General features: G+C 43.8%; 1 protein-coding gene across 7 annotated transcripts in view; it reads right to left on the bottom strand.

The window, feature by feature from the left end:
* The window catches only part of LOC128298966 (polypyrimidine tract-binding protein 2), a 212,359-nt gene that overhangs the window by 116,106 nt on the left and 68,604 nt on the right, over positions 1-27,649 (bottom strand). For 2 of the 7 annotated variants that reach the window (XM_053034791.1, XM_053034792.1), the window contains exon 1: positions 2,346-2,671. The exons of the other annotated variants lie outside the window; for them this stretch is intronic. In XM_053034791.1, the coding sequence (XP_052890751.1) occupies positions 2,346-2,348 (3 nt within the window). In that variant the 5' untranslated portion in view covers positions 2,349-2,671. Of the gene's footprint in view, positions 1-2,345; positions 2,672-27,649 lie in introns of those variants that run through there. 7 annotated transcript variants of the gene reach the window in all.

Raw genomic sequence — 27,649 nt, 5'->3', positions numbered from 1 at the left:
ATTTGCCAGCATTTCTTGTAATTCCCAACAGACCACACATTCCACATACGCACACGCTCACGCCGCGCTGGCTGGCCCTGGATTGCCGGTACAAAGCAGGCGCGGGTGTGTGTACAAATTGCCCTGATTGGGAAATAATTAATCAACTGATTAGCAATTCATAAGGACTCGACGGTACAAATTATCTCGAGATAAATAAACAACCAACGATTGAACGGTGCCACACACTACAACCACACGGGTTATCTCACACGCACATGGACTGGCGCAACAAAAACAACAACCATCGCGGTGTGTCGGTTGCAGTGGGAACGGCGAAGACGGCGAACGGAGAAGCGGCATTGTGGTTTGGTCGGTTATAAATTGAACAACCGAACAGAATGTGTGCGCTGTTGCACGCTTTGGCCTGGTAAGTGCCGTTCCTCCTTTCTCACATTCGGGACGGTTTACTGGGTTTGCATTGCAATGAACCGTTCAGCACACCCGGCAGACGGTAAGTTCCGGTACATGCGATGGGGGATGAATTAAACCACCCATGGCCAGTTCTAAAACCAATCGTAATTAATTTACAACTTCAACCGAACCGATGTCGAAGAGTACTAATTCAATCCTTGCTTGGATGATGCTGGAAACATAATTGTACCATTCCATTGAAATTGCGAGAAAGACGTTCGTGAAGATCAACGGCTAAGCACACGCTAAAAGTCTAGAATCTCGGAGTTTTCGGTAGACTTCATCTAAAAATGATCTGATCTGTCCGTGTGGATGGCTTACCATCCAATACCATAAAAGGCTAGGTTGTGAAGCGTCATTCTAATGACATGACTAGCTCACTTCAATTTGTCAAAGTTTGAACTAGCGTGATATTAATTTAGCAGAAGATATTGCGGAATTGATAAGAGGTTTGAAGAAGCAGACCTAGATCGTATAGGGTCTATTAAGTAGTATATAAGATCTTCTATCTATAGATCGATAATTCCGAAGATACACACAGAGACACAGCTTCAACGGCGAAAACAAAACATGAATGATAAATACCGTACTTTAGCGTGTATAACGACCCCTTTTTAGGTCAAAACTGACCAAAGTCCAATTAAGTGGGTCGTTATACACGGGTACTAAGTTATCCGTTCTAGCTTTAAGGATTAAAGCTCGTTTTGTTGAAGAAAAAGGATGGATTGATAAGACAGGGGGATGAATCTGTGGTTTCAAAATGCTTAGAACAAGAGACCTGGAGCTCTTGGTTGTTGAAAACCAGCAATGCTAGTACTGGATACATGTCGAGGTCATCTACCAGCGGAAGTTAAACAAATTGTTCCTCAAAACAAAACGTGTCTGGAGGTCATTCCTGGAGGTCTAATCAGTCAGCTGCAACCACTACCGTTTAAGGGTATGATAAGAGAAGAATGGAGTAAGTGGAAACAACGGGCTGATTCGAATCTGACTCCTTCAGGAAAAATCCTTTAAATCCTCCTTGTCATTAAATCCTTTCAAAACATGCGGAACCAGTAGCAAACTTGATCGAACTGAGGAAGATGCAATTTATGAAGATTGTGATGATGACAATGAAAATGTGTATGAAAACACCAGTGAGGAAGATACGAAAGAGTATTATGAGTTGCAATGTTCAAAATCGATTGTAACAATGGAATTGTTCCAACTGTTTAAAAACAATAAAAAAATCTTTTTTTTCCAAAAATAGTGGATAATTCATCTGGGGGGTTGTTATACACGCTAGAATACGGTACATGAAAGAGAACGACAGTGGATATGCATAAAGTGTACAGAGTTACAGTGAGGTAAAAGAAACGTGAAAGTAGCAACGGCTGGTTGCCATAATGCTGTACCTTAGCGGGATGAGTCGTGTTAGCGGTGATGATGGTGGTGGTGGTGCGGGAATTGGTGCAATAGTGTCCACCGCACGCGAGTACCTCCGTAGCGGAGCGGGTCGCATTGCTTGCAGTGATAGTGGTGGAGATAGCGGTAGTAGAAGTAGTAGGTGTAATGGGACTAAGATAGACAGAGTATAGTGGTACACCGGTACAGGTGCCAGTATAGGATGACGATGGTAATGGTCGCGGCAGGAGTGGACCCTCCACCGGTTCACGTTGGTATGGTAGCAGCGGACCGACCAGCACCGGCAGCTCGGAAAGCTCCGAACGCCAGCAGTTCTCCTCGTCCATCCCTTCGTACGGGACCATCTGTCCGCTTGCATAGTGGTAGCCGACCGGCGGCGGTAACGGTGCGGGCGTGGCCGCCATCACACCATCCGGCAGTAACGCGGACATGGCGGACGGTGGCGGTGGCTTCACCAGCGGATGCAGTGTGTCGAGTTTCATGCTTACCATGCTTAGTGTTTTGCTGCTCGCGATGCTGCTGCTTCCGCTGCTGTTGCTGAGACTGCTGTGACTGCTGTCGAAGTACTGCTGCAGATGCTGGATCTGTTGCTGCTGCTGCTGCTGCTGCTGGTGGTGGTGGTGATGGTAGAGTTGCAACTGTTGCTGATGCGCAAGCTGTTGAAACTGCTGCTGCACTAGCAGTGGATGATGGTGGTGAGGAGGAAGATGATGCGGATGGTGGCTCAACAGCTGTGGAGCCGGGTACGTGTGATGGTACGGTGTGGTCGTGGTGGTGGCGGTTGTACTGGTAGAGTAGTAACCAAGCTCACCGGTACCGGACGTTGGCGAGGAGTGATTGAACAGATCGGTGCTACTGCCGCTACTACTGTTGCCGGTCGTACTGACCCCACCAGCAAGCCCGTGTATGTCCGTGTAGCGCCCTACGACTACTGGCTGCTGTTGCTGCTGCGGGGCGATCAGTGCCGGATAGCTCTGTGCTGCTGCCGCCGACGACAGATAGATGCCCGGATGCTGCGTCTGGTAGCAGTGTCCACAGTAGCACAGCTGCTGACTGCAACAAAGTCCGCTCGTGGCCGAATTGACAAGCTCACCCGAACTTCCCTGGCTAAGGTCGTTCGCACTCACTAGACCCGTGACCGGCTGATGATGGTACAGGGACGCTGTGGCTGCTGTTGTTGCTGCTGCTGTTAGCTGCGTGCTCTGGTTTGGAACGGTGGAAGGATGTGGAGGATGATGTAATGCGATGGATGGGAGTGTTAGTGGTTGCAGTGGTGGCTGCGGTTGTGGCGGAACGAGCGCGGAAGGTGAACTGTTCGCACCAAGACCGGCGGACGCGGAGGCCGCTGCCGCTGCTGCTGCTGCTGCTACTGCCGCTGCCGGCGAGGGTTGTAAAAAGGGGGGACAAAAGATCGGACTCGGCCGGAAATACGTGGTGGTGACGTGAATTTTTCGCCTCTACCGGAACGGGGATTCTCAACCGGTGATCGGGAGAGAACGCTCGTTCGTCTTACGTTGCAAAAGCACCTCACCTTCAGAAACAAATTCCCCACACACTCTCTCTCTCTCACTCACTCACACACACACACTCGCAGAACAAAATTAATTAACACTCAGATTGGCTTCCTCGACGATGACGACGAAGCGCAAATGCTATGCCTTACACTACTCACACCAAACAACCCCGTTGGTGAGCTGTAGATGGGCGCAAATTCGCTACGTCTATGCTGCGTTCACCACTTGGGCTTGTCTAACCTTAAAGCTAGACACGATTGGTTTATAATTGCACTCCAAAAATTTCTCTATATAATTGATCTTCAATTTTGCCTTACAGACCTATGCTTTACTGCTAGTGAGCGGGAGTATGCTCCAACGCTCAAATAGAAAGTTGGAAACAGATAGTGTATCGAAAAGTTCGCTACTTGAGATGCAGATTGTCTAGAGATCTACCGGCACAATAGAGACCGGACAATACCGTGATTGTCGAAAGTGACCTTAGCGAGGGTGAGTCAAACCGCTTTTCCAAGCTTCAAAACCTCCTCAACACACAGAAGTCGCAATAGAACTCGGATGCTCCCACTGCTAGAGGTCGAAGATTGGTACGTAGAGAATAAGAGTAGAGAGATTGTCACCGTTTCGAGTACCGACACGTACGTCAAAAGTGCCTTTGATATATTTGATGATTGTCAAAACGCGCTTCTTTTGATTGTCGATCCTCACGTGGGTTGACCACGCTGGATTGTCTTATCTAATTGGAGGGGGGGGGTCTATGATTTGTTGGGGTTCTTACTTGCTAACCTTGCCACGCACTGTTTGCTGTTAACCCTATAGTACCGGCTACCGTAAAGCTAGAATTTCCTTTCACGCTATTCCCTCTTTATATCGCTACAAATATGTGCTCAGTGTTTTGCTAATTACTCTAAAAATTCTCCCTAATACACCTGTCGTCACACCTGACGTATTGCCGATGGGTGACGTCGTCCTACACGAATACACACACCCCTTGCTGACTCGATTCAGTCCAAGCACACCACACAACCAAAACACGCACTCATACAAACCAAAGCACACAAGCGCACCTTTTCTTTTTTGGTAATAAAAAGGCTGGTTTTTGGGAGAATTCACAACACGCACACAAAAAAAAAACACGGATCGAGAGATTTCGGAAGGATACACCTACCGAGGTGGATGGGTTTTTGTGAAGAAAGTTAAAACTCTGCACGGAAAGATAAACACCCGGGGTTGGGTGAAAAAAAACGCACGGCCCAATCAATACACTAAAACCGTGCCGTTCGATACAACGGGTTTGGATGGATGCGGGATCACTTCTGATGATCTTCAACTTCCGCGCAGAGAGCCGTTGGTAGTTCGGTTGCTCTTCCAGCAGATCTTGGCCAGCGTACACCCGAAGCCGACTTCAGAACAGAACGCACACCGTACTGCTGCTGATGATGATCAACCCCGCATGCAATAGCACACACACACACACATCAACAAACCACCCCAACATAAACAGAGGGCAAGATCGCGGCAACCACCACGGCCTAAGATCACGCTGGCAAAACACGCTGTGTGTGAGTGTATGTGCGCGCGTAACCAAGCCCAGGTTGTATTGGTTGGTAATTATTTTTGATTATGTCTGGAACCGGTTTTTCGGTCGGGTTGTCTGCACGGTCGACGATCTTCGATCCGGACGCACACGCTCACCGGAGGCAGAGCGTTGCATGGAAGAGATGCCACGGTCAGGAGGTTCTTCTTCACGCTGCGGGTTCTTACCAAGCCGGACACGTTGTGTGGTTATGTTTTTGCCCTTTCCTTCGCCGCTGTGGCTAAAATACACACAGTGCGATGGATCTTGGATGGCGAGCTAGCAGAACAACAACCCTGGCTGGATTTTCAACGTTTTGCTTTTGGGTCGTGTTTTCTGCCGTTTGTTGTCTGGCCTATGCCTTCCTTCGTACCTTTTTTAAGCTTTGGCTGTGTTGCGCGTAGAACTACCCCTCCTGCGGTCTCTCGCGCGCACCTGACGACCCTATGCCGCTGTTTCCGCTTTGTTTTTTTCTTTCTTGACTTTATGCTTTCGACCTCCACACCCTTCACACCTTCCTTTTTTATTTCAATTGCTCGTCTTCCTCGGCAATTCGCTCTTAAACCTCACGCACACACAAACACACACGCATGCCGGCGACGCAAACGGGACGATCAAACCCGCTGGGAGGGAATGTGATCGCCGAAGAAGATCGTAAGCCAGAAACACGCAACTACGATCAGTTCTGGCTTTTCACCCTCCGCCTGTGTTGCGCTCTACGTTGCCTCCGTATTTCCTTTACACTCTCGCACACAAGCATACACACACATGCACACACGCGCACCTGACACGGGGAGGAATTCTCTTTTAGCGCACCCCAAAACACACCCTTCACACGTACACGCACTCACACACGCAAACACACATACGCAGAGGTGTGCATACAACTAGCTCGATAAGAAAATTGTAACTAACCGCCTTAGCTCATCAACAGCTAAGAATCTTGCATCCCTGGCTGCTTTAGTCTTACTGAGAGAAGAACAAAAAAAAACGTTACACGCTGCGTGTAATGTGCGTGAAGTGTCTTTTGGGGGGTAGGTTTCGATTTTTCCTTCCACTGATCGTTTTCGCCCTATTTCCCTCAAGGTTCCTTGCTTAACGCGAGCTGCTTTTCCTGATATGTTTCTTTTATGACGTTTTGTTTTTTTTTTATTCTTGCTTTTCTTTAAAGGTTTCAGTTGAATCGGTAGCTTTCGAGAGCTGATTCTGTTAGCCGCTCATTAACCACCTTTTTCGACAGCCTTTTGCCTTTTGCTTTAAACCCGTTTGCTTCTCGTTCCTTTCTTTCCCCCTGTTTTCGCTAGCTTCTTTTTATCTATCAACAACAACAGAGAAGAGGTGAAGGAAGAAATCTCACACACCGTGGACAGCCGTGCGGAATTCCGAAACTGCCCAAAGGCCCCCGAACGATTATTGTGGGGCGAGCGGAGTGTGTGATTTGAACTGGTTAAATAAAACAGGAAGGAATGCGAGAATGATTTACCAGTTGAAAATATCACCCGTCTTTACCTCTTCGTCAAAGCGTCCGCGTGCTCGCGCTGTGTGTAAATTGCACAAACGCGTCTTGGCAAACCGAACGAGCGATCAATCAGCGATCAGCGCGGAGATGAGAGCGTTGGGTGGGGAATTTAATTGTTTCGTTTGTTTGTTTGTTTTTTTTTTGTTTTGAAAATACCTAAACACGTCACGATATTAAATGGTCCAAATTCCGAGTCCAAGTAGTTTTCTAAAAAAAATTCTTCTCCCTGTCCCAGCGCGATCAGTAGCAGCAGGTCGGCAACGGGTGGCTTATACCATTCAAACTAACCTGTTACACACTGAACGCTTTTTTTTTGCTATTTTTGCCCGTATTATGCTATTGTTTTGCTTTGTACCGCCAATGGTTCGCGTCCTTATGCTTTGCCAGACCCAAAAACGTTCGTGACCCAACCGAACAACCACACCGCGGTATACGTGGCGCGTGTGTCGTTTTGTTTTTCTTATTTTTGTCTGTGATGGACCAAGGTAAGCGTGTTTACGGGTACGGGACAACGGTTTGGTTCCAGTGGAGCGGCCTGGTGGGTCGGTGGGTGGGAGTTAAGGTGGAAGGAAAAGCGAACGGGAGTGGCGTGTGAAAATGAGGGCACAAGGGGGATAACACCACGCAAAGGGCGTCGCACGTTGATGCACGTTGCTGCTCCCTCTGAGCCTTTGTTGTGAATTCGTGAAGGGAAGTGAGTTGGTGAAGTTGTTTTAGTTTTTTTTTTTTTTTATTTGGGAGCTCCTGTTGTGTCAGGTTAGTTGATGCCCCCCGTCAGTGAGTTGCTCTGGAAGCCGTACCACCCCTACGAACGCACACGCTCACTCAACCACAATACACACGCACACACACACACACAATGACACGGTGCGGAGCTTGGGGACGCGTACTGTTCTGGCTGTCTGTTGGCTAACTGTGGCTGCACTGATGAGGGGAGCTGTACCACCGAGACGGCTCCCACGCGAACATAGGGTACAGAACTTACTTAGGGCAACGAACGTAAACAAAACCAAACCGATGCGAAAATTTGGCACGAAACGCACACGGTGCACGGACGACACTTAGACGACACTTTACACAGCACCGCTGATGAACGCACCTTTTACACGGCCGAAGACGTCGACGCACTCACGCACTAAAAGAATGCTAGAAACCGCGCGCGTCGCGACACCAAACACACACACACACACATAGAAATGAAAACAGAGAGAGAGAGAAAGAGAAAGGGAAAGAGTGAGTTATAGAGTTAAGCGTGAGTGAATCGGGAAAATGAGCAGAGCTATTCAACGATCCAACGTGATCGACGCGAACGTGGATCCGAATGAATCGAATCGGTCGTGACGTTATGATGCGTCAACCGGGAATGCCAATCCGGACAGAGAAGTAAACAAAACGCAAACCAACGATCGGGATAGCTTGAGCCATTGGAGTGATTTTCTGCTGAGGTCCTTCTGGTCGCGTTCTTCCACTTCTCAAACACACGATGGGTTAAGTTAACTTTCACGCGGGAAAAGGCAACCCACCCGGTACGTGGCCAAAGGTACAATAAGGGAATGGTGAATTGCAAGCAAAGCGACAGGAACTTGAAAGAATGCAACTAGAATATGATCGCATCATATACCTCTTCAAAAGGTGCACACACTCGAAAAAAAATCCCCCGTGATCGTTTCCACGAGAACACGCGTTGCTTAAAAGCTCTGCTTGGTTGCGGTTGCAGGAAGTCGAACAAAAACACTACGCGATCTTAACGGGCACGATCGTATCGGCAAGTTTGGTTGGATATTGGAGGCAATCCAAAAAATAAAATAAAGTTCCCTTTTCCGGATTTGCTTTTTACCACCCAACAAGAGAGAGAAAATAATGCGAACAGTCCTCCTCAGTGCGGGATCGGTACGGTTTAGAAAAATTCTGGTGGCTCAACCGTTTGTTAAGATCTGATTGCTGAACCGATACTGGCGCGCGTTGGTTAGTTACAAACTTTTGTTAAGATATTAATATGTTGTTATTGTTGTTGTTGTATACTGATAACTGTGAGAGCGGCGGATAGATTGGAACGGGTTAAAGCGAAGACTGTATGAAGACTGAAACGAAATCGACTGGTTTTTCGAGGTAATAACAAAACGGCAGAAACGCAACCAACATAAATACATAAAAGATATGTACTGCGAGCGCGAAGCCGGACCGAACACGGCGGAACCCGGGACCCGAACCCGATGCCGTACGGTTCGTCGGCGTCCGCTCGCTTTACACCGCGGTGGAGAACCGGACCGAAGGAAAAACATGTTCGCCGAACCGGTGGCGATGCGAACGAACCGTGCTCTTTCGTTCGCTCCTTCTCCGCCCAAGGTAATGATGACTGGCTTGGTAATCATGCTGGCGATGATGATGATGACGATGACGATGACGATGACGATGCTGTTGATGATAACCGCGGCACGGTGGTGTTGATGATGCGCGCGAGTGAAGCTGTTGCTCTTTGTTCCACCGATCGAAACATTGCACGCGGCTGTACGGGCAAAAGTGAGAAAGCGGCTCACAAAACACTCACCCGGCATCCAGCAACGCAGCCACGGGGTTGGAGCATCAGCGCCGGAAGTGGAAACGGGAAAGCTAGAACTAGCCCGCCCCAGCCATGGCCGTGGGTGTGAGCAAACGCGCAATAAGAACATCTCAATCGCTTTCTCGAACGAGAGTTACCCCCCAAATCAAACCGGAGGAACCAACCGAACAAAAAAAAAGACACAAAAAAGCCTACCCAGGGAAACAGTGCGCCGAATCGCCGAGGCCTTACGGAATCTGCCAAGAAAATTCCTTCAGAACGAGAACTTCAGCCGAGTGAGTCCAAATGATGGTTCTTCAGCGGTGGTGCGCTCTCTCGCTTTCGCTGCTACGAGCGGACATTGTTGGGAGCCGCTTTTCCAATGCCATGAATAAAACATGTTATGTACCCGAACGAGAAGGAACCCCCGTACGCCGTGAGTGTAGACTTGGCGAACAAACGGTGCACGGGCGCAAGTAACGTAAGGTAACATCAACCAGAAACGCATCCAGCATGAGCTGCCAGCCAGTGCGCGTGGTGAGTTATTTCTTTACAGCGAGAAGAACTCACCGTAGAATATTATGTCTACGTCAGTTACGAAACACAACAACACGAAACTGGCCGATCATTGCAGATCACAGGAAGGTGGATGAGAAGAAAATAAAGATCACAAGCGATGTGAGTGCGAATTGAAATGCGGAAGATAAACCGGAAACCGGATGAATAATTACATGGCAAAGCAGAGCTACCACCATCGACGATCAATCGGATGATCATTATGTGGTTTGGCATGTTTTGTGATTCATTTTCAAACTAGCTTTTCAGCTACACAATCAAAATTTTAGTGATGAAACTCTAAAATAAAATGATGTATTTAATGTTGTGTTTCAAATAAAGAGATTTATTAGTTTATTACCTGCAGATATTATATTATAATTATTAAATGTATTAATTTATGATGAGCCTTGTTTAAAAAAATAAAAATGTAAATGTTATTAGATGATTAAATTATTTTTATAACCATAATTTCCAATATAAATACGTCAATTTTTTTTTAATTTTGAATATACAAATACATAGAAATGTGCTATTATCAAAATATCAAAACATTCTTATATGCAAACAACGTAATTATGTAATATCGCAGCATCCTTACATCCTAAAAACTTTATTTTAGAATATCCTAGTATCTTAGTATCCTAATGTTCTAGTATCCTTCATTCTAAATATCCGACAACCTAATATCATCTTATACTTAAGGACATTAGTATATCTCAACACCATATTGCTCTGATATAATAGATACTAATTTAATTATACTTAAAGTATGTTTATTGATACTTAAAATTTTGTTTTCACATTTAATAATGTTTCAATAAGTGAGCATTCATCATAGTACTCTTCTTAATAGTATCTCAGGTAAACAGCGCCTTCATTTGGTACTCAGTTACATCGATTTAGTGGGGAAAAACCTGTGCCTGTTAGGCAGGTGAGCATACGGAAACGTGCATATCGATACACGTTACAAACTCGCTACGGAATAATACAGTTACAAACACTTGTAGAGCATACGGAGAACACCTGTGTGTATATTCGTGAACCGAATCCGTACCGCTGCTCATGTAATCGCCAGCCACAGCATACCCTACCGACTATCCGAACAAATCCGACCTACTGCCAGAACACAAAACGGCAGCTTTCCACACTTCGGTTAGATAAAACGACGTGCACACGAGGCACGGTTCGGGAAAAATCGTGCGTGGAAAAGGACAACTATCCGTCGCATCGTTTCGCACCCCCACCACAGTCATCGTCATTTAACAGGCTTCATTTGCAAAAGCGAGTGGGAAATGTTTCTTATCAGCGCGCCGTCATCGTGTGACAAGATGGGTGTGAAGCTTTCGCTTCGAAAGGGGAAACTCATTTCCCCGTTGCAACAGTGAAAGCTCACCGCACACTGTGTGACAACTTCCGGCAGCGTCACACAACAACAGGTTGACAGGGATACGCAGCAACAGGGTGAGCTTTTCGGTGCGAAAAGCATCGAGCTTGAAGCAACAAGCGAGTTAAGCGGAGCAACAAGCGAAGCTTGTTGCTTCCTGTGACACACTTTTCCCCAGCCTGTAACATTATATCGAGGCAATTCCTCTGAATGTGACACTGCGACTACAGCTTTTGTGAGTTAGAGTGCGCAAGCAACCATCATCGGTAAAGCATCATCAAGCGGACCACTCTTTGGAGGATTCGCCTTCAAGATTCTCACACCGCTTCTATTCCCAGGCATGCCGAAAAGGGGCTATAATGCGGGCGCCCGGTGATTTGTACGACGACAACAGAAACGAGTATTCATCGGGAGCAGTTTTAAGGGAAAAGTTAATATAAAATCAGGCCAACATTATGCTGGGGAAATGTGAAATGTTTGCACATTGTTCGATTATTAAAGTGGCAATAAAATATACCTTGCAAAGCACCATACAATTGCAGTGATAATCGGGAAGATATTAAGCTTAATTGCATAAAATAGAAATTAAACCCGTCGGTAAAGAGTTTTTTTTTGTCAATTGAAATTGTGCAATATGACAATAAGAAATCCAATGTAATGAGTAACTAGTGAATAAAAAAACACGATAGTTCTTTACCAATGATCATTTGTTTTTGTTATCAACGATGTTGTGGTATTATAAGATAGATTTAATTAAAAGGCAAAGGTGAAACAACGTTGCTGTGATCTGAAACATTTTTTGCAGAATTTAATGTTTTATTGAAGTCTGATTGATCATCGTTAAGAACCAATCATTATCCAATTGAAACTATAAAAGTACATTAAGTTAAAAGAATACCCCAAATATGAAGATAACGATATAATAAAACGATGTAACAGAAAGTGTTCAAATTTCATGGAACAATATTTTTGTGCTTCGAAGTTCGAAGGAAGACGAAAATGGATTTTTTTTCATAAAATAACATAAAATATAAAAGTTACACAAATTTAGGAACTTGACGAAAAGTTTGAAAAGGTATTACATCTGTTTGGTTAAAGTTGTACAGAAAACACTTAAAATATCAACCTGGAATTATGGGACCGTGAACTAAAACTATTCTTAACAGAAAAATATCTATTGGAAAAAGCCATATGAGTGACAAATTTACAGTGAACCTCTGAAATTCTTGTCGTCTGCACCGAGCGTTACAGTGTTACTCATATTTAAACTTACTCAAATTTATCCTACATTTCATGTTGTACCAGTGCACGAATTCGCAAAATAATAAAACGATTACTACTGAAAAAACTCACACCAACCAACAAAAGCACATTCAAAACGATCTAAAAATCTTCTAAAGAAGCGTATGAAATTGAAACATCAATTCATTCATCGGAACTAATATGGGTCGGCTCAAAGCAGTCTGCCCACCGACCGATACATATGGTATCCGTTGGAAAAACGCGCACACCCTAATAAGCCTACCAGTGGCCAGCTCGTGAAATGCGTTCCGATCCGTGCGTTATTGGGTATTGAGAAAATTGAAAGGCACTTTTTGCTTTGCTTATCGCCATCAACCATTACACACACGCCACGATCTCGGCTTACTTACCCTCCCCCATTCGCCGTCAACGGAACAACACCCCGTAACGATAAAAGGCATCCACCCACCCTCGCGGCTGATCTCATTGTGTCGATGGGTCGAAAGATGCGTCACCCATCACACGGCGCTGTACAGCGTGGCAACACGGGAGCACAGATTTATGCAGAATCCGCTTCAACCTGACGTCCTGAACGGATTTTTCACCGCTCATGGTGGTGGGTGGGAAGGAATGACAAAAAAAAAAAATGGAAGGTAAAAACCTTTCGTCCAAAAGGCAAAATGGATACGCATCTTATCCTATCTGCTGGGGCACTTAGGCATCACGGGGGGGGAACCTTCCACTTCTCGCCCACCACCGTACCTCTCTGTACTAAATCCCAAAGGATCGGCAACGATGGCAGTTATGCATTTTCCATTAGCCATTTAGCCGTTTCTCTAGGCTCCCTGGCCCCCGTATGTGTGTGTATGTGAATGTTGTGTCCTGTTTTCGTGTACGAAAACATTACAGCACCCCCCGGCAGGACGAGCCTCGATCTGTTGCTCTCACATAAAAAGGTGTATTCTATACGTCTTGCTACTGCTGTTTATTATCCCTGTATCTGTTTAGGTACTTTTCGCCTGTTTTCAATCCTTTGCCGTACCATTTGCACGTGAATAATCGAGACGTCGGAAACAAAGAAAATTCCAAAATCATTGGCCATAGTCATCATATCATATCCCCGGACGGGTGGACTTACAGCAACCGTTGAATTCCGCTGTGCCAGTTGCTTCCTGCAATGCACCAAATCGCATAACACAGCTACAGCTTCATTCTTTCCAAAGCTAATGGTGAAAAAACTGAAGCAAGAATGGTGAAAATCAAACCCGCTTCACCTCTTTTTCCTGCTTCTTCTGTCACCGTTTCAACTCCACACGTGTGTGAGAATGCAATGCGTTCGCTTGTAACGTCCCAGAACGTTATGCCCTGCGAATGTTCATCGGATGTAGTGTATTTTTTTACTGCTCTGGTGATATTTCTTTTACCTTTTGTCTTCCATTTACAAAAAAAAAAAACAAAACAGAAGGATTTAGATGACCAGCATTCACAAGGGATCGCACCCATCATCATCGACCGTTTTGCACTGGACGGCGAAAGCTATTACCGACCCCGGTTATACCTGACCGTGCTACATGTACTGCCATCCTCTATAACTGCCCATCACATAGTTGTAGTCCGGATCTGCTCAGCTCTCCTGACACGGAATATCAAAAGGGATAAACGGATCCCGTGGGCGGAGGGCGACACAGAAAAAAAAGGAAAGAACTCATAGGTCACAGGTCAGTTGTCACGCGCTGCACATGGAAACGCGCGCGCCCCCTTGTGGGTGGGGTACTGAACGATTAACATATTTATCCTTGCCACTCTCTTCGTTGCAAGCGAGCGGCCACATACGCGACACATGATGGTCCCTTCCCTCAATATACCGCCGGGTTACAACAATTTTTGTAACATTTCGCTTTGCACGATTCATGCTCGGCACCCAATGGGAGAGCAAATTAGTGTTTCACTTGTTCATTACCATTAGCATCTCATCGTCGATCGCAAAAGATTCACTTTGACTGTGTAGAATTTATGTGATGGGAGGTTCGTTTTTTGTAAGCATCTTACACACGCATGGCACATTTTACCTTTTGTTTCTTCAAAGTTCGTTTTGCATAATTTTTATAACACTTTTTATGTCCTTTTGATGTTACGCTTGAGCTTGAGCAGGGAAAATAAAATATACGAAAAAAGAGAAAGAGAAATTTAAAAAAAATGAAACAGTCTACTTATCACGTTCGTTAACGGCAGATTGAGAGTTGAGGGCTAGGGCAGTGACGTACGGCCACAACACGTTTTACTGTCCGGCTTTTTGTCGTCACTTGCGTTAAGTTAACACCGTCGTAGCGAGGTGAGTTTCTTTTCATCTTTTTATCGCGCAAAAGTAGATACATTTTTTTTTGTTGGCGTCCTCGCGTCGTCTCCTTTTCATATCGTGTACATTCTAGCGAAATTTTCGCCTCCCAACGTAAGCCTTCTATTTTTACATATTTTTGTTCCAGTAGAAAGCTGCGCCGTACACAAAAAGGGAATAAAACCGCACTTGGTGTAAAATACGTGCACACAAAAAAATGGAACGGCGATGATGTGGGGAGAAGCAGCATTTGTCTCATACGGTGAAACAAAGCGAACATAAAAGCTGGACACGGTTAGCCAGCATATACCCCTCCTCCTCGCGTAAAACATTCCAGAGTCGAAAATCCGTCGAACCGGAAGCGCGTTAGTCCGCGATCCCGTGATGACAAGCGACCGGGAGACCGGCTTTGCAAAGGATTTGCACAAACAAATTCACAATGACACATTAAATCCGGTGCGAGGGTGAGTGTTTTGGCATTTCTGCTCCTTCTATTGCCGTTCTGTCCTATGCTGGGTGATGGTACATATTCCATATATCCCAACCAGGATAGGAATGGTCCATATTCCCCCCAGGAAAGGAATGGTTTTCGGTGCATAAAAATTGACATTCAAGAAAAGTTTAACCAATCCTGTTCGTTGTTCTAATTTTTTCATTGTTATATTACAGTTATCCAAATTAAACAATACTTATATCTCGAAAAATGTACGTATCTTCAAGGCGTAAAGTGGTGCAAGTTTTTTTTTTTTTTGGGTTTCAAACAGCATAGAATCCCAGTGACACACCGCCATTTATACCTTTCTGGAAACGTCAATTTATCACCATTCTGACCATAAATTCTCTTCTAAATCTCCACAACAAGCAAACACTACGCAAATAAATTTTTAAAACAAACTAAATCTCGATCAGACTACATTTGCCTCGAGGGTTATTCGTGGTTTGGTGGAAACATTTAATGGCACACAGTCTTTGACAACCCGGCGGTAATGTCTTTGGTAATTGCACCGGTTCCACCCGTTAGAACTAATATAAAATCTTCTCCGGACTGTTCCTTCGCAGCAAGAACTGAATATTCAGCTATACCAATTCTAATTAAGCGTATTAGTAAAATACGTAGGTAACTAAAGACATGGTATATTTGTAAAGTATTAATGCATAAATTTCATGATTAAAAACACTTTAATATTTTTTTATTTTTTTTGCAACAATTTTCCGAAAGAAGCAGCCCAATTTTCCAAAAGATTTTGTTAAGGCTCACAGATCTTCGATGTTTAATTATTTCTAGTCAAAACCTGTCGGTAATCCAATACCAAAAAGGTGCTCTCATGTTTTAAAAAGCTAATCCATGTTACCTCATTTGTGCTGCTTCTCTTCGTAAAGTATTTAAATTTTCCTTCTCCAAAAACTCATCTCCCATCTACCGGAACAGCGTCTACCGTCCAACCTCTTCAAACATCTACTGAGGCTGCCTAAGCTGCCGTCTTTCGTCACAAAACACACCACAAATGTGCCCATAAAGGTTCGAATTGGTGGTTGGAAGAGGCGGGTGTCATCAGTCTGAAAAGCGCCATTCAAATTCATTTCCCTTGTTATAACACACACACACACACTCACACGCACCCACAATCGCGAATTGTTTTGCATCCCCATTCCCATCACCTTCTGGTGCGTGTGTAATCGTAAGCAAGCTTTGAACAAACATCCCGGCACGCGTACGTCTAGTGCGAGATAAAGTTAGGCCTTCGTCCTAATGCGGGCGTGCCACGGTGAAAGGATAACGCGACGTAATAGGACAAGAAAACATCAGCAATCAAAGCCACAGGTAGGCTCGGCAAACCCGGCACCGATCTCACCCACCTGGAATGTTAGTGGCTAGAAAGGGGGGGACGCGGCCTTTTCGTCAAGTGTAAAAGCTTTTCCGCGTTTTCCGTTTGCTTTGCTCCATATCATCGATACTGGCAGCAAAATCTTGAAGGATGGAAATGACGAGTGAGGGTTTGTTTGATTTGAGCCAAGCAAAACATTACCCGGAAAAAGTCTCGAGAATGTTGTGTGTGTTTTTTTATACTAGCTTTGTACTTGTATGAAAACGGCGAAGGCATAAGCTGTCTGCCGACGGAAGGAAATCGTATTTAAATGCGCAATACAGCGAACACACCGTAGGCACGAACATATTTGTCAGAGACAACCGGAACCATGGCACGAAACGTTGCCATCGAATTGATGATGCACACTACCCACCACACGGTGATAAAACAATAGAACGCTATCGCAATCGAACGAGGCGTAGAAAATTTCGTTTCAATCCTATTTTATTCGTCAGCCAAGACATATAAAGTGGAGAAAGTTAAGTAAAGTTTACAGTAGGGCCGCTGTCAAGGCAAATGGCTATAAAATATACATAAAGAAAAGCAACTTTGTCCCTTAACGGCCTGTTTTGTACTCGATAGATAGCTGGGTAGATTCTTTTTTTTTTCTCCCCATGGGACAACCGGAATATGCTCGGGGAGACATTTTACAGTCGTTTATCTTAGTCGTTTTTATCTTTTTTTTTCTTTGCATTTTTTATATAAATTTTGAATTATGTTCCTACTTTCCGAATCGATTGTTCAGCGTGTATTTTAACGCTGTCAGCAATACACTTCCCTCAAGTGACACGCACACACAATTTGGTAATACTATGAACAATTGATTTCAATTGTATTCGCCTTACTGGCAGTTGGTGAATAGCACACTTAGAGCAACATTATGCCAAATGTCAAGAGAGAACCTACCATAACTACGCCAAAATAATGTTTTACCCTCATAAAAGCCTTCGTACTTACAATGTTTGCTTTCATCTTTAGCCCGCATGACGTTATCGACATATACGGAGCGGACATATGAGTGGCGATGGTCGGTTTCTTTCTTCGGCGTGCGAAGCGTTGAAACATCTGACCAACCATAACCGAACGGGACTCACAAGCGTAGTCTTCTGCTCGGAAAACTTTGTCCACTGGCCAGGTAGCAACGATTGCAAGCTACGCTACGCGAACAAGACAATGCAACCATACCACACCATACCATTCGAGCCTGACCTGATCGCATCCAGTATCCAGGAGCTCGTCGCTCTAGTTCTCCCGAAATAGTGCCGTACAGTGGGTACCGAAACCACCAGCGAAAGATAAGCCTTCGGCCATAGCAAAAACCGTGCCGTCGGTAGGATTCTTGCAGGAAAAACGGAAACAGTCCCACTACCCACACAAGACCCACCGAAGCGTGGAGGAAAAGTTTAACATCTCAAATGGGATTTACCTTCAGCTGGGTTTTCCATCGTGCAAATGTTTGAATTGTGATATTGCCTTTTCTGCTTGAGTTGCACCAAACATAGATACCCACAGACACATGCACCACCACCACCACCACGTAAACGGGTATATCGAAAGAGGTTTACATTCTTCAATTTCTGACGGATACACATCGAGGCGTTGGATGATTTCCTGGCCCGAAAAGTGCCTTCCGTTTGCGACGGAGCAAATACGTATGGGAGCCAGAGTCGCTAGCTGTGTGGTTGGATCTGTTGTGCTAAAGAATCATTTTTTCTTACTGTCTTTCCTTAGTACAAACAGACATCCATCGTGTGCAGGTGGGATTTTATCATTACCCTAGCATTCGTGCAGGATCCTACGATGATCGATAGGAAATGGATTAATTTCGTAATATTTGCAATTGTCTTGCAAAGGATTTGAGAGCGCAACGTTCACTAACGGAATAACACCATGCTAGTTTAAACCATTTCTTGTGCTCATATATCAAAGCGATAGAAATGCATTTCCAATACGTCAGTAGATCTTTCTATGAGATTATAAAAAAACTGAGATTTTAAGTAAGTCCCTATTGTAAGTCTCTCGTTTTTCTATATAGCGTTGAGAACTCTAACAAGAAACAAGAAGAACCTATTGAATCTTTTGTTTATATTTGGTAAACTCGAGAGTAAACGGAAAATGCATTCGGTGTTGATTTGAAACAAGCGGTAGTCGAATGGTACAAATACTGAACGATAGTGTTAATATTCTCAAGACTTATTTATTCTTATCGTTTTTGAAATTTTTGGTTCTTATTAGAGTCAGACATTAACCAAACAAACATATACTTCTCGCTCTGCCGAAATAAAAATCATCAAAAGAAACCATAAAGAAAAAATTAAAAATTAATATTATCTCTCACGTCATCTATTAACACTTCGCAATCAATTCTCAGTTCTCTGCACATTGGATAAGTTAAGTAGTTTTACCCACGGACACTGTTTACATGGGAACTGTTTTCTATGGCGGATAACTATTGACAAAAGTCACTCCCTTTGTCATATTTCTGCGCGTAATCGTTTCTACATACATCTAAGAAGTACGATTTCTCTGAAGCATATTTAACCACTTTCAACCATTATTCATCCAACCGGAAGCGTACGCGAGACTGTGTGCGGCCCAAAAACAGCCTGGAAGCATACGTTATGGGACATATGTACAGATGAATGGCTTTTCCCAACCTGCCACAATGGTAGGCTTACCGAGGCTAGAGTAATGTACCACGAAATGTTCCACCTTCCGAACGTCACAACCGATTCATGATCGGATTTCCTTCCGTCCCGCACGCCAGTCGACCTCCCGTTTCTCCCCCATTTCGAGACGACACGGTTAGCCTGAATGACGTTAGAGAAATGTTTAAATAGATATGAACCAATATTTACCCTTTATTTCAATATCGCTTTCTAATGCGATTCGTTCCATTTTCAGAGCGAACCCACAAAAAAAACGTCTCACAAAAGGAAAGCTACGGCGGAGCTAACAGTCATCTCCGTACGTACGGAAAATCGTATCCGAAAACCTCTATTTCTATTCAATCGGTCTGTGGTGCGGCCGCATCTGAGGAAAATGATACGGCAATGAGCACGCCACAGCACACAAAAACGATCAAATCAGCATAAGAATCCTGAAATCCCGTCCGTCTTGGTGAATCCTTTCTCAGCAAACACACACACACACACGCTCAGCTTGAGCAAGCGAGAAGAATGGTTCCGAAGTGTTCCCATTTTCCAGCCCGACACTAAGCTCCCGGTTAAGCGACCAGGTAAGAAGCTAATTTGTTTTGTTATTATAAGAGGATTTTCTCGCAAACCGAAGCACGTTGTATTTCTGTACACGAAATTTATTCCACGTAGAGCGAAAAAGGATTCGGTGTGGTTCTTATTCTTGCTGTGTGAGTAGTTTAAAGAGGTAAATGACTTTTGTCGAAATGAAATGAATGCCCCATCGAAGTTTCACTTATTCACCGAATTGATAGAGCTTCCGTAGGTTTGTGCATTACTCCCTGCAATGCAACGAACATTTACTTCGCAGTAACGTCATATCATACCGTATACCGCTCAGTGGTGGCACTGTGCGCTGATTATACTGCTGCTGTCAAATGGTGTAAATGACGCACACTGAAGCTTTCCCAGATCCCAGAAGCGACCGGTACTGGAGCTCGCGCTATCATTACACGTTTCATTAATCAAAAGTTCAGTCAGTGTTTTTCTGAGTGTTCTTTTCCTGTTTTTTTTGTTCCGCATCACTTCCAATCTCTCCCACACGAAAGCTCTTCCCTGAATAACTGTTATCGCAAGTACCGGGTGGAGGCCAGCAGCAGCAACAGTAGGAAAAGGTTATGTTCACTGTGAAAAGAATAATGAAGCATCATGCTGTGAGAAGGTGCAGTTCGAAGCGTCTGAGATGGACGGGGCAAAGGAAGACACTCTTTTAATTTTGCACTATCTGAGAGCAGTGGTATTGCTTCTTTTACATATTTTATGCTGTAAAAAATAATTAATTGAACATAGCGTATGTACTTGTGTGCACATCAAGATCGGCGCATGTACGCAGCTTATTAATAAACTAAACAATACCAGTTATATATAAAGACTCTCAATAACGTCCACACGAACAACAATTTCAATCCTGCCTAGTGTTTTGCTTAATGACCCATTTCAGGACATTCGTTCATATAAATCTTTGGGAATAAACCATTCGAAGCATACGTCGACTCTCAAAATATTAAATCATGGACTCTTTGAAAATTCACGAACCTTTCGAAATTCCTAATCTTGTTTAATTTTTTCCCAAAGATGGAGGCGATTTTCTATTATGAAAGTTGTCAGATTCATTCAAGAATTCTTAATATTTTGCAATATAGAAATTCGAAATCATTTATCCTATTTGAAGATTCATTCAGATTCTCCAACATTAATCCTGACATTTAACTTCACAACACTATGCACTAAAGTATACTATTTTTTCAAATTAATATACTTTGTATTTTCCCCGTGACAAATCGCGCATAGCCTTCCACAAGGCGACTGTTCGAGGAAACACTTTTCACCGCTGTTCGCACGCTACGAACTGTCCGATTCCACTTTCTGTCACTTCCTCCCGGTCGTTCCAGTTGACAGCAAATAATAATTTCTCATTCTAATTGATATGGAAATGCTTTACCGTGTCGTCTGTCACATCCGATGGCCATCAGCTTGACATTTGTACAAGACAGTTATTTAATGTTTAATTACACTCGTAGCTACACTTGTGGGATTAAAATATGTGGGCTTTACAATACACAACCATTTCATTGTTGTGCAATAAAATACGTCCGTTCGTGATTTTTTGTTTGCTCAACATTTATTTCGAAGCCCGTGAAGTGTTTGATCCATTTCTTTGTCATTCTTTTAAATAGCCGATCGCGCCAATCAACAAACAATTCGCCAAACAAACGGTATTCAAATTGTTTCGCACATTCGGGCAACTTTCCTTCAAAAGCATACCAGTGTCGCTGAAAATTTGATACAATTTCAACCCTTAACCAATCACCCGCTACTTGCTGTTCGCTCGCTATCGTGTAACGCACCGAGGGGTAAGGTGCCAGCTCATCGTGGTACTCGCAGCTACACACACACACATAAAGCTTCAAGAAATCAATTTCGTTCATAAATAAAACATGACGCGCCCGCTAAGTAACGCACCGAAACTTTCCGTAGCGGCAAATTTGAATGCGAATCTGCGGCTACGGCACGTGCAAATCATGGGCCATCGAGTAACGGCGCCAACAGCGCCGTCCCTTAATACCAGCCGTGGATTTAATGGGCCCAAGGATGAAGGTTCGCTTATTTGAATATTTTCTTTCTTAGCATTTGCTTTTTGCCCCACTGTTTTGTGTGTGTGCGAAAAGAAAGAGATCGTGATTGCCTGGAACCATTACGATAAGAAACACTTGGTAACACGATAGATAATAGACAAAAAGGACGGGGTCCGGGAGGTTTTGATAAAGATGCTTGCCAAAACTTTATTCAGCTCGATTGATTGGTAGCGTAACTTAGCGTAACGCGTAACGAAGAAAATCAAGAAGTCAAGTTTTCCCTTACTCACACTATTTATTACAAAAATGGAAATACTCTGACTACATGTATAAAATCAAAACACACAACTTTTCACTTATTGCTTACAACAATTAACAAAAAAAAAAAACAATCGCTCATCCAAACCGTAATTATTCTTACCTCGAAAAGATTAAGGCCCCGCTAAAACGAAATAGAGATAGATATAAAACAGTGGTAAAAACACAACATTCTCACTAGTGGCGTGGCGTGGTCAGGCACTACTATTAACACTGGCATCTGGTAGAGGAAACGAAACACGACTTTACGCTACAATTAGACAGAGAAATTCATGTGTGTTCTAGGATGCTAAGAACAAAGATTGCTAGAAGGTCACTCTAAAGTTTTGAAAAAGTGAAAAGATAGAAAAAGAGTATAGAGTGTAAGGAAAAGCTTCTCGGACAGTAAATAATATACAAAATAAATAATTTTTTTTCAAAAGGAAAATTTAAAACAGCATTAAATACTTTGCTAGTGCTGCCAGCATAAATTGTTCCCATTATCATAATGGAGGCCACTCAAAACCAGGCCCGATTTGTCGTGGTTCGTTCGTAATAATCGAGTGTCACTAAATGCAACTTGGTCATCACTTTAGACACAGTTTTCCACAGTTTTCCGTAAAAAGCAAAAATTAGTTTATCACGCTGGAAACGCATGCCACATTACGTAAACTGATGTGTTACATTTCGATCGGACATATGTGAAACCGGTTATCAATGAGGTACCATTTTATACACGCATAATCATTTAACGGAGCGCTGCTTGGCGTGTACGAACGAAAGCTAATGGGAAATAATTATTAATCAACAGCTTTCCCGGTGGGCGGAAAACCCCAGATGCACCGATGCACATTATCGGATACGGGCGAAACGTATTGGAAAATTTGATGACATTCCTGTTACGATCTTTTCATTCGGCTTTTCAAATGACGAACCATAATCAACAATGATAGGTGCACCCATTTCGAGCACCAGTAACCCATTACTTTTTACCGGTGAGGGTAAAACGTAATGCGAGAGTGCGGCACCATTTGCAATCGGAATTCAGTGGTTATAATGTACCCCTACCAAGCACAAATACACACACGCTTGTACAAACTACACTGACTAGCAAGCCTAGAGAAGCAGTATGGAATTTTTCTGCATAATCCTTATTCTGTTCTGTTGTATGGAATTGTCCCTGCACGATTATGCTCATCGCATACCAAACTGCGGAGAATACGTACGTGCGTCCTAATCGCGGGATAATTATTTCCAAATTAGTCGGAAAAGCATCCTCCTCGACCCGGGCCTCTCCACTTCACAATACACGGGTCAATAGTTGTGCACAACTGAATCGCACATTTCATTTGATCATCACCACTACCACCACCACTAAATGTTTCAAGAGGACTTGCCTTTTCATGGGTTTTGTGTGAACCGATCCGGGGGTCCCCACCGGTTGATGCTTTTGTCAGCGGAGTAGTAAAAAGTTGTTTGATCACCATTAGCCACACCGTTCAATACAGCTTGCGGGAATTGGCCGGGTGGACAGCAAAAGGGAAAGATGCACACGGCAACGGGCCAAACAAAACATCAGAATGCACACAACAGCAAGAGGGTGAGCACACTGCTCGCCATTCGCTAGCAATGATGCGTTACAAACTAATGATAATGATATCAAAATCCGGACCCCGGTATTCCCGCATTCCAGGGCGCCGAATAATGCAGCATCAAGCTACGGTGAAGATGGTTCTGTAAAGCACATTGCGTCTGCATTCACAGCATCCATCACAGCGCGAATGCGAGGGTAGAGCATAGTGCTACCCGTATTTTCCACAGGAATACTATATCGAATCCCAGAAAATTCATCCGATGGACCAAATCAATGTGCTGGAAATCGGCAGATCATCCGGTAGAGCCTTAGGGCCTTTCACCCCGCAATTCATTCAGCTCTCCGAGCAAGCGGGGGAAAAGAAGCAAATTTCTGCCCAGCATGTGTACCGCACACACCGACAGGTAAAGCAATATTCAGCCCCGAGCTAAACGTGGACACTAAATCCCTACCGGTTAAAACTGAATGCGAACGATCGGCTCAACTCGGCACAACAATCACTGTCCCCTTCGTTTGTGTGCCTGATCCAGAACGCTATACTCGGCAACTATTATCCTGATGCTTCCTACCTATGGTACCGTGGTACCGCATTTGACGTTCGCGTACAGGTACGGGATAATGTTAGCTTCAGCTTACAAAATAGCCTCCAAAACCTTTTCTGCTACCCCCTTGTTCCCTGTACTTCTTAGCGTTTCCAGATTTGAGAAACCCCGCGTGTTATCGAACGGTTCCATTTTATATCGCCAAAAGACGCGTGCGTTTTCGCTGTGCTATCAGCACACAGTTGGAGTTACTATCCCACCGGACCTCGCCTAATGCCTGCCATTATGTACACACCGAAGCGGCACAATGGTTCAAGGATCCATTTCCGCCGTTTCGGGAACACCACCGGAGCGCATTCGAAAAACACCCCAGAAAACGGTTGGGCAGATTCTATCTGCTGTGCTGTAAAACCCTGCCAGGGTTGGTGTCACTCTCATTAAAAGCGTATCCCGCGGTGTCCATCAACGATGGTGCTGTGCTGCAAATGCATTGATCCAACCAGCATGCAAAGCAATCGGATATAACCACAAACGCCGCAGTAAAACGTGTCCACGATTGTTGTTCAATCTTGTTGGTGGTAAGGACAGCTAGAACTCAAATAGATTACAGAAACTGGTGGCAAATTTCGAATGAATTGCAACATTTTTAAGACCTTATTTCAGTATCTGGAAAAAATGTGTTCGTTTATAAAACTCAGCCGCCGAAACGAAACTCTGCAAAACATTCCTAAAGTGAATGGAGGCGCCTAGTATTTCGTGTGATGAACGAAATATTTACTGTAACTTTCATTAATAAAATAAACCAAAACTGAAACAAACCAACTGATTGAGGAAGACTACAAAGCAGCTTCTCTATTGAGAAATAATTACAGAGAAAGACGGAAATCGAGTGGAGCTGTAGTGATACATAGTAGAGGATAAAGCTGTAGAAGGAAAACATCTGAAAAAAGACTGATAGAGCTAGAAGATATGATCTATTTATGAAACTTAAAATTCAGCAGTAACAGTAGAGTAATACAAAGTTTGGCGAGTAAAGAACAATGCTCCTACCACCACTTGAGTGATGGAACATCGTGTGTGGCTGTGTGTAACAATCGAAAGAATGTTTTCCTGTCGATTGCGTTTGCTCGGTTGCAATGGTATGAATCTAACTTTTAACACTAGAACTACGGCAATTTAGACACCCATTCCAGAGGATTAATGCTAGCACAATTTCAATTTCTATAATCTTAGAAAGCACTGTAAAGAAAGTCATGCATTAAAGTCGACCAAACCCTAAAAAATCATTGTGACAAGAAGAACCTTTGCCGGGGAGCTGTAAAAACGACTGGTCCGATAGTTCTAGTGTTAAAGGCCCAAGGTTTAGAGATGTATAGCATGCATGAACACAGATTTATATGGCGCCAAGATTACCAGTGTTGTCGATGAGTATTTTACATCTTCCTTCATGAGTTAGCACTTACCTGAAAGAAAACAAGAAGAAAATAATCGTTGATATTAGATATTATATTAGAACATTATCATTAAAACAGGGAAATAAAAAAAAAGCTTATTATATACCGGAACAAAACAATAACTAAGTGGACAGCCATTAGTATCTCTGAACCCTGAGTTTCTTTAATGTAATATTGTTAAACATATATCATATGTCGTTCGATTTCTTCGATCATGAAATTTTAATTGTAAACGAGTTATTGTCAAGTTTATGGATTTACGAGCTGCTGAATTTTTGATAAGTATTATCGTCTATAATTTTACGTTATTATTTCTCATTTTTCATTTTTATTTTGTTATTGTCTCGGCATGCATAATGCACAACCGCGAGAAGATAAGCAGCTGGGCTGATGAGCCTTGTGTTCAAAACAAAGCATAGAATTATGAACTTCCGTACTTTTCACAAAAAGCGCACCACTCGCTAACTATTTATTGACTATAAATTTGGCACGCTAATGTAATACGAATTTCAGGAAAAGAAAAACGATTTATTCATTAAGCGACCAACCGTACGTAACGTATCATTGCGGCACCGGCAAAGAACTGTGAACACGTCCAGATGTTTGCACGCACGTTCGCGTACACCATCCAAGACTAGCTAAAAACGGTAACCTTCGCATGATCTTCGGTACAAATCCAACCCAAAAATGACCAACGCGACAAAAATTTATGCAAAATCTGGGTTGCGGATTTTTTTGTTTTATCTACTCCGCTTCAAACCCTGTGTATCACTGTAGCGTTACTAGCGAAATATCAATTTGACGACAACAAGCGCACACATGCACGCACGGGAAACATAAACCTTGCGGATGTCAGCATTCCCGCGAACATTAAAAACGCCGCTGGATGTGCGAACTCGGCGCTCTGCGACCGGTCGGCCGAAGCAGAAGGGTGTTCATACCCCAATTCGTGTGGCTACTGTCGGTGCCCTGTGGTTTTGTGCAAATGGTTTTTCGGGTGCTGTTTTGTTGCTACCGTACACCCTTCTAATGGGAATGAATATTTATCAGAACACTCCACGGGGATCGCCACGAACAACAACTCGCTGAATCTAGGCGCGCACCCCTGTCTAAAGATGGACCCAGTTGAGCGGGGGGAAGCGGGTTGCGTTGAATAGTCACAATGCCGCATTGTGTGGGAATTGCAACATCCGGTACACCGGCCCGGGTACACACAGCATACATTACAAAACACAACCTTTGATCCTCCATTATGCCCCGCTCGTTTTCCCCCCCCCCCCAAGCGTCACGGTTTTGATGCACAGCTTGCGCAAGTTTTGCAAATAAATCGACGAAAAACAAATCAGTTTTCCACAGGCAATACAATAGCACACGAGAGAAACGCATCACGCCGTACGAGTGATGGATTTTGTTTTGCAGCTTAATTAGAAATGGATTTAAGTTGTAATTCCCGCTCAAATCGTACACCAATACGCTAATATTGCATTTGAATGGTGTGTACTTGTGTGTGGCAAAATATAATTTATGTGTTGAACTAATAAAACCCGATTAGTAATAAAACTAAATAAAAATAAGTCCCTCAGTAAGCTGAATAAATATTTTTTGTAGTAAAGAAAAACGCAACTAAAGCCACTTGTATGTAGATAATAAAATTATGTATCTACAGTCCTCAATTAGACTGGTTTAATGAGACGCAAAGGCTAATTGGCATTAAGCAAAGAATGATGCCTTGGAGTTCTTAACCTCATCACCTTATTTACACACCAGCAACGCGGTGTCTCTGCAATGTGTTGTAAAATATCTTCAGACTAAGGACATGAGAACCCTCGGGTTTGCCGTGTTGCACAACCGCACACTCACGTTCTGATGACTCGTTAAGGGTTTTAATATCCTACTGTTTTTTCACGTACGTTTCACATCACACGATCCGAGCCTGGTTTCGGTCGGATGACATTCCTGGTGAACCTTCCAAAAGGGGCAGATTGGCAGCGCTCCACTCACCACGAAACATACGCTCGAACCGAGTAACTATTATTTCCGGAGGCAAATATACACCCAGAAACCGAACGAGATAGCGAGCAGACAATCGGAATGGCATTGG

The sequence above is a fragment of the Anopheles moucheti genome, chromosome 2 (genome assembly GCF_943734755.1).
Source record: "Anopheles moucheti chromosome 2, idAnoMoucSN_F20_07, whole genome shotgun sequence".
In the NCBI taxonomy this organism is placed as follows: domain Eukaryota; kingdom Metazoa; phylum Arthropoda; class Insecta; order Diptera; family Culicidae; genus Anopheles; species Anopheles moucheti.
The sequence above is the reverse complement of the archived record's forward strand: the minus strand, read 5'-3'. Positions and strand labels throughout refer to the sequence as shown.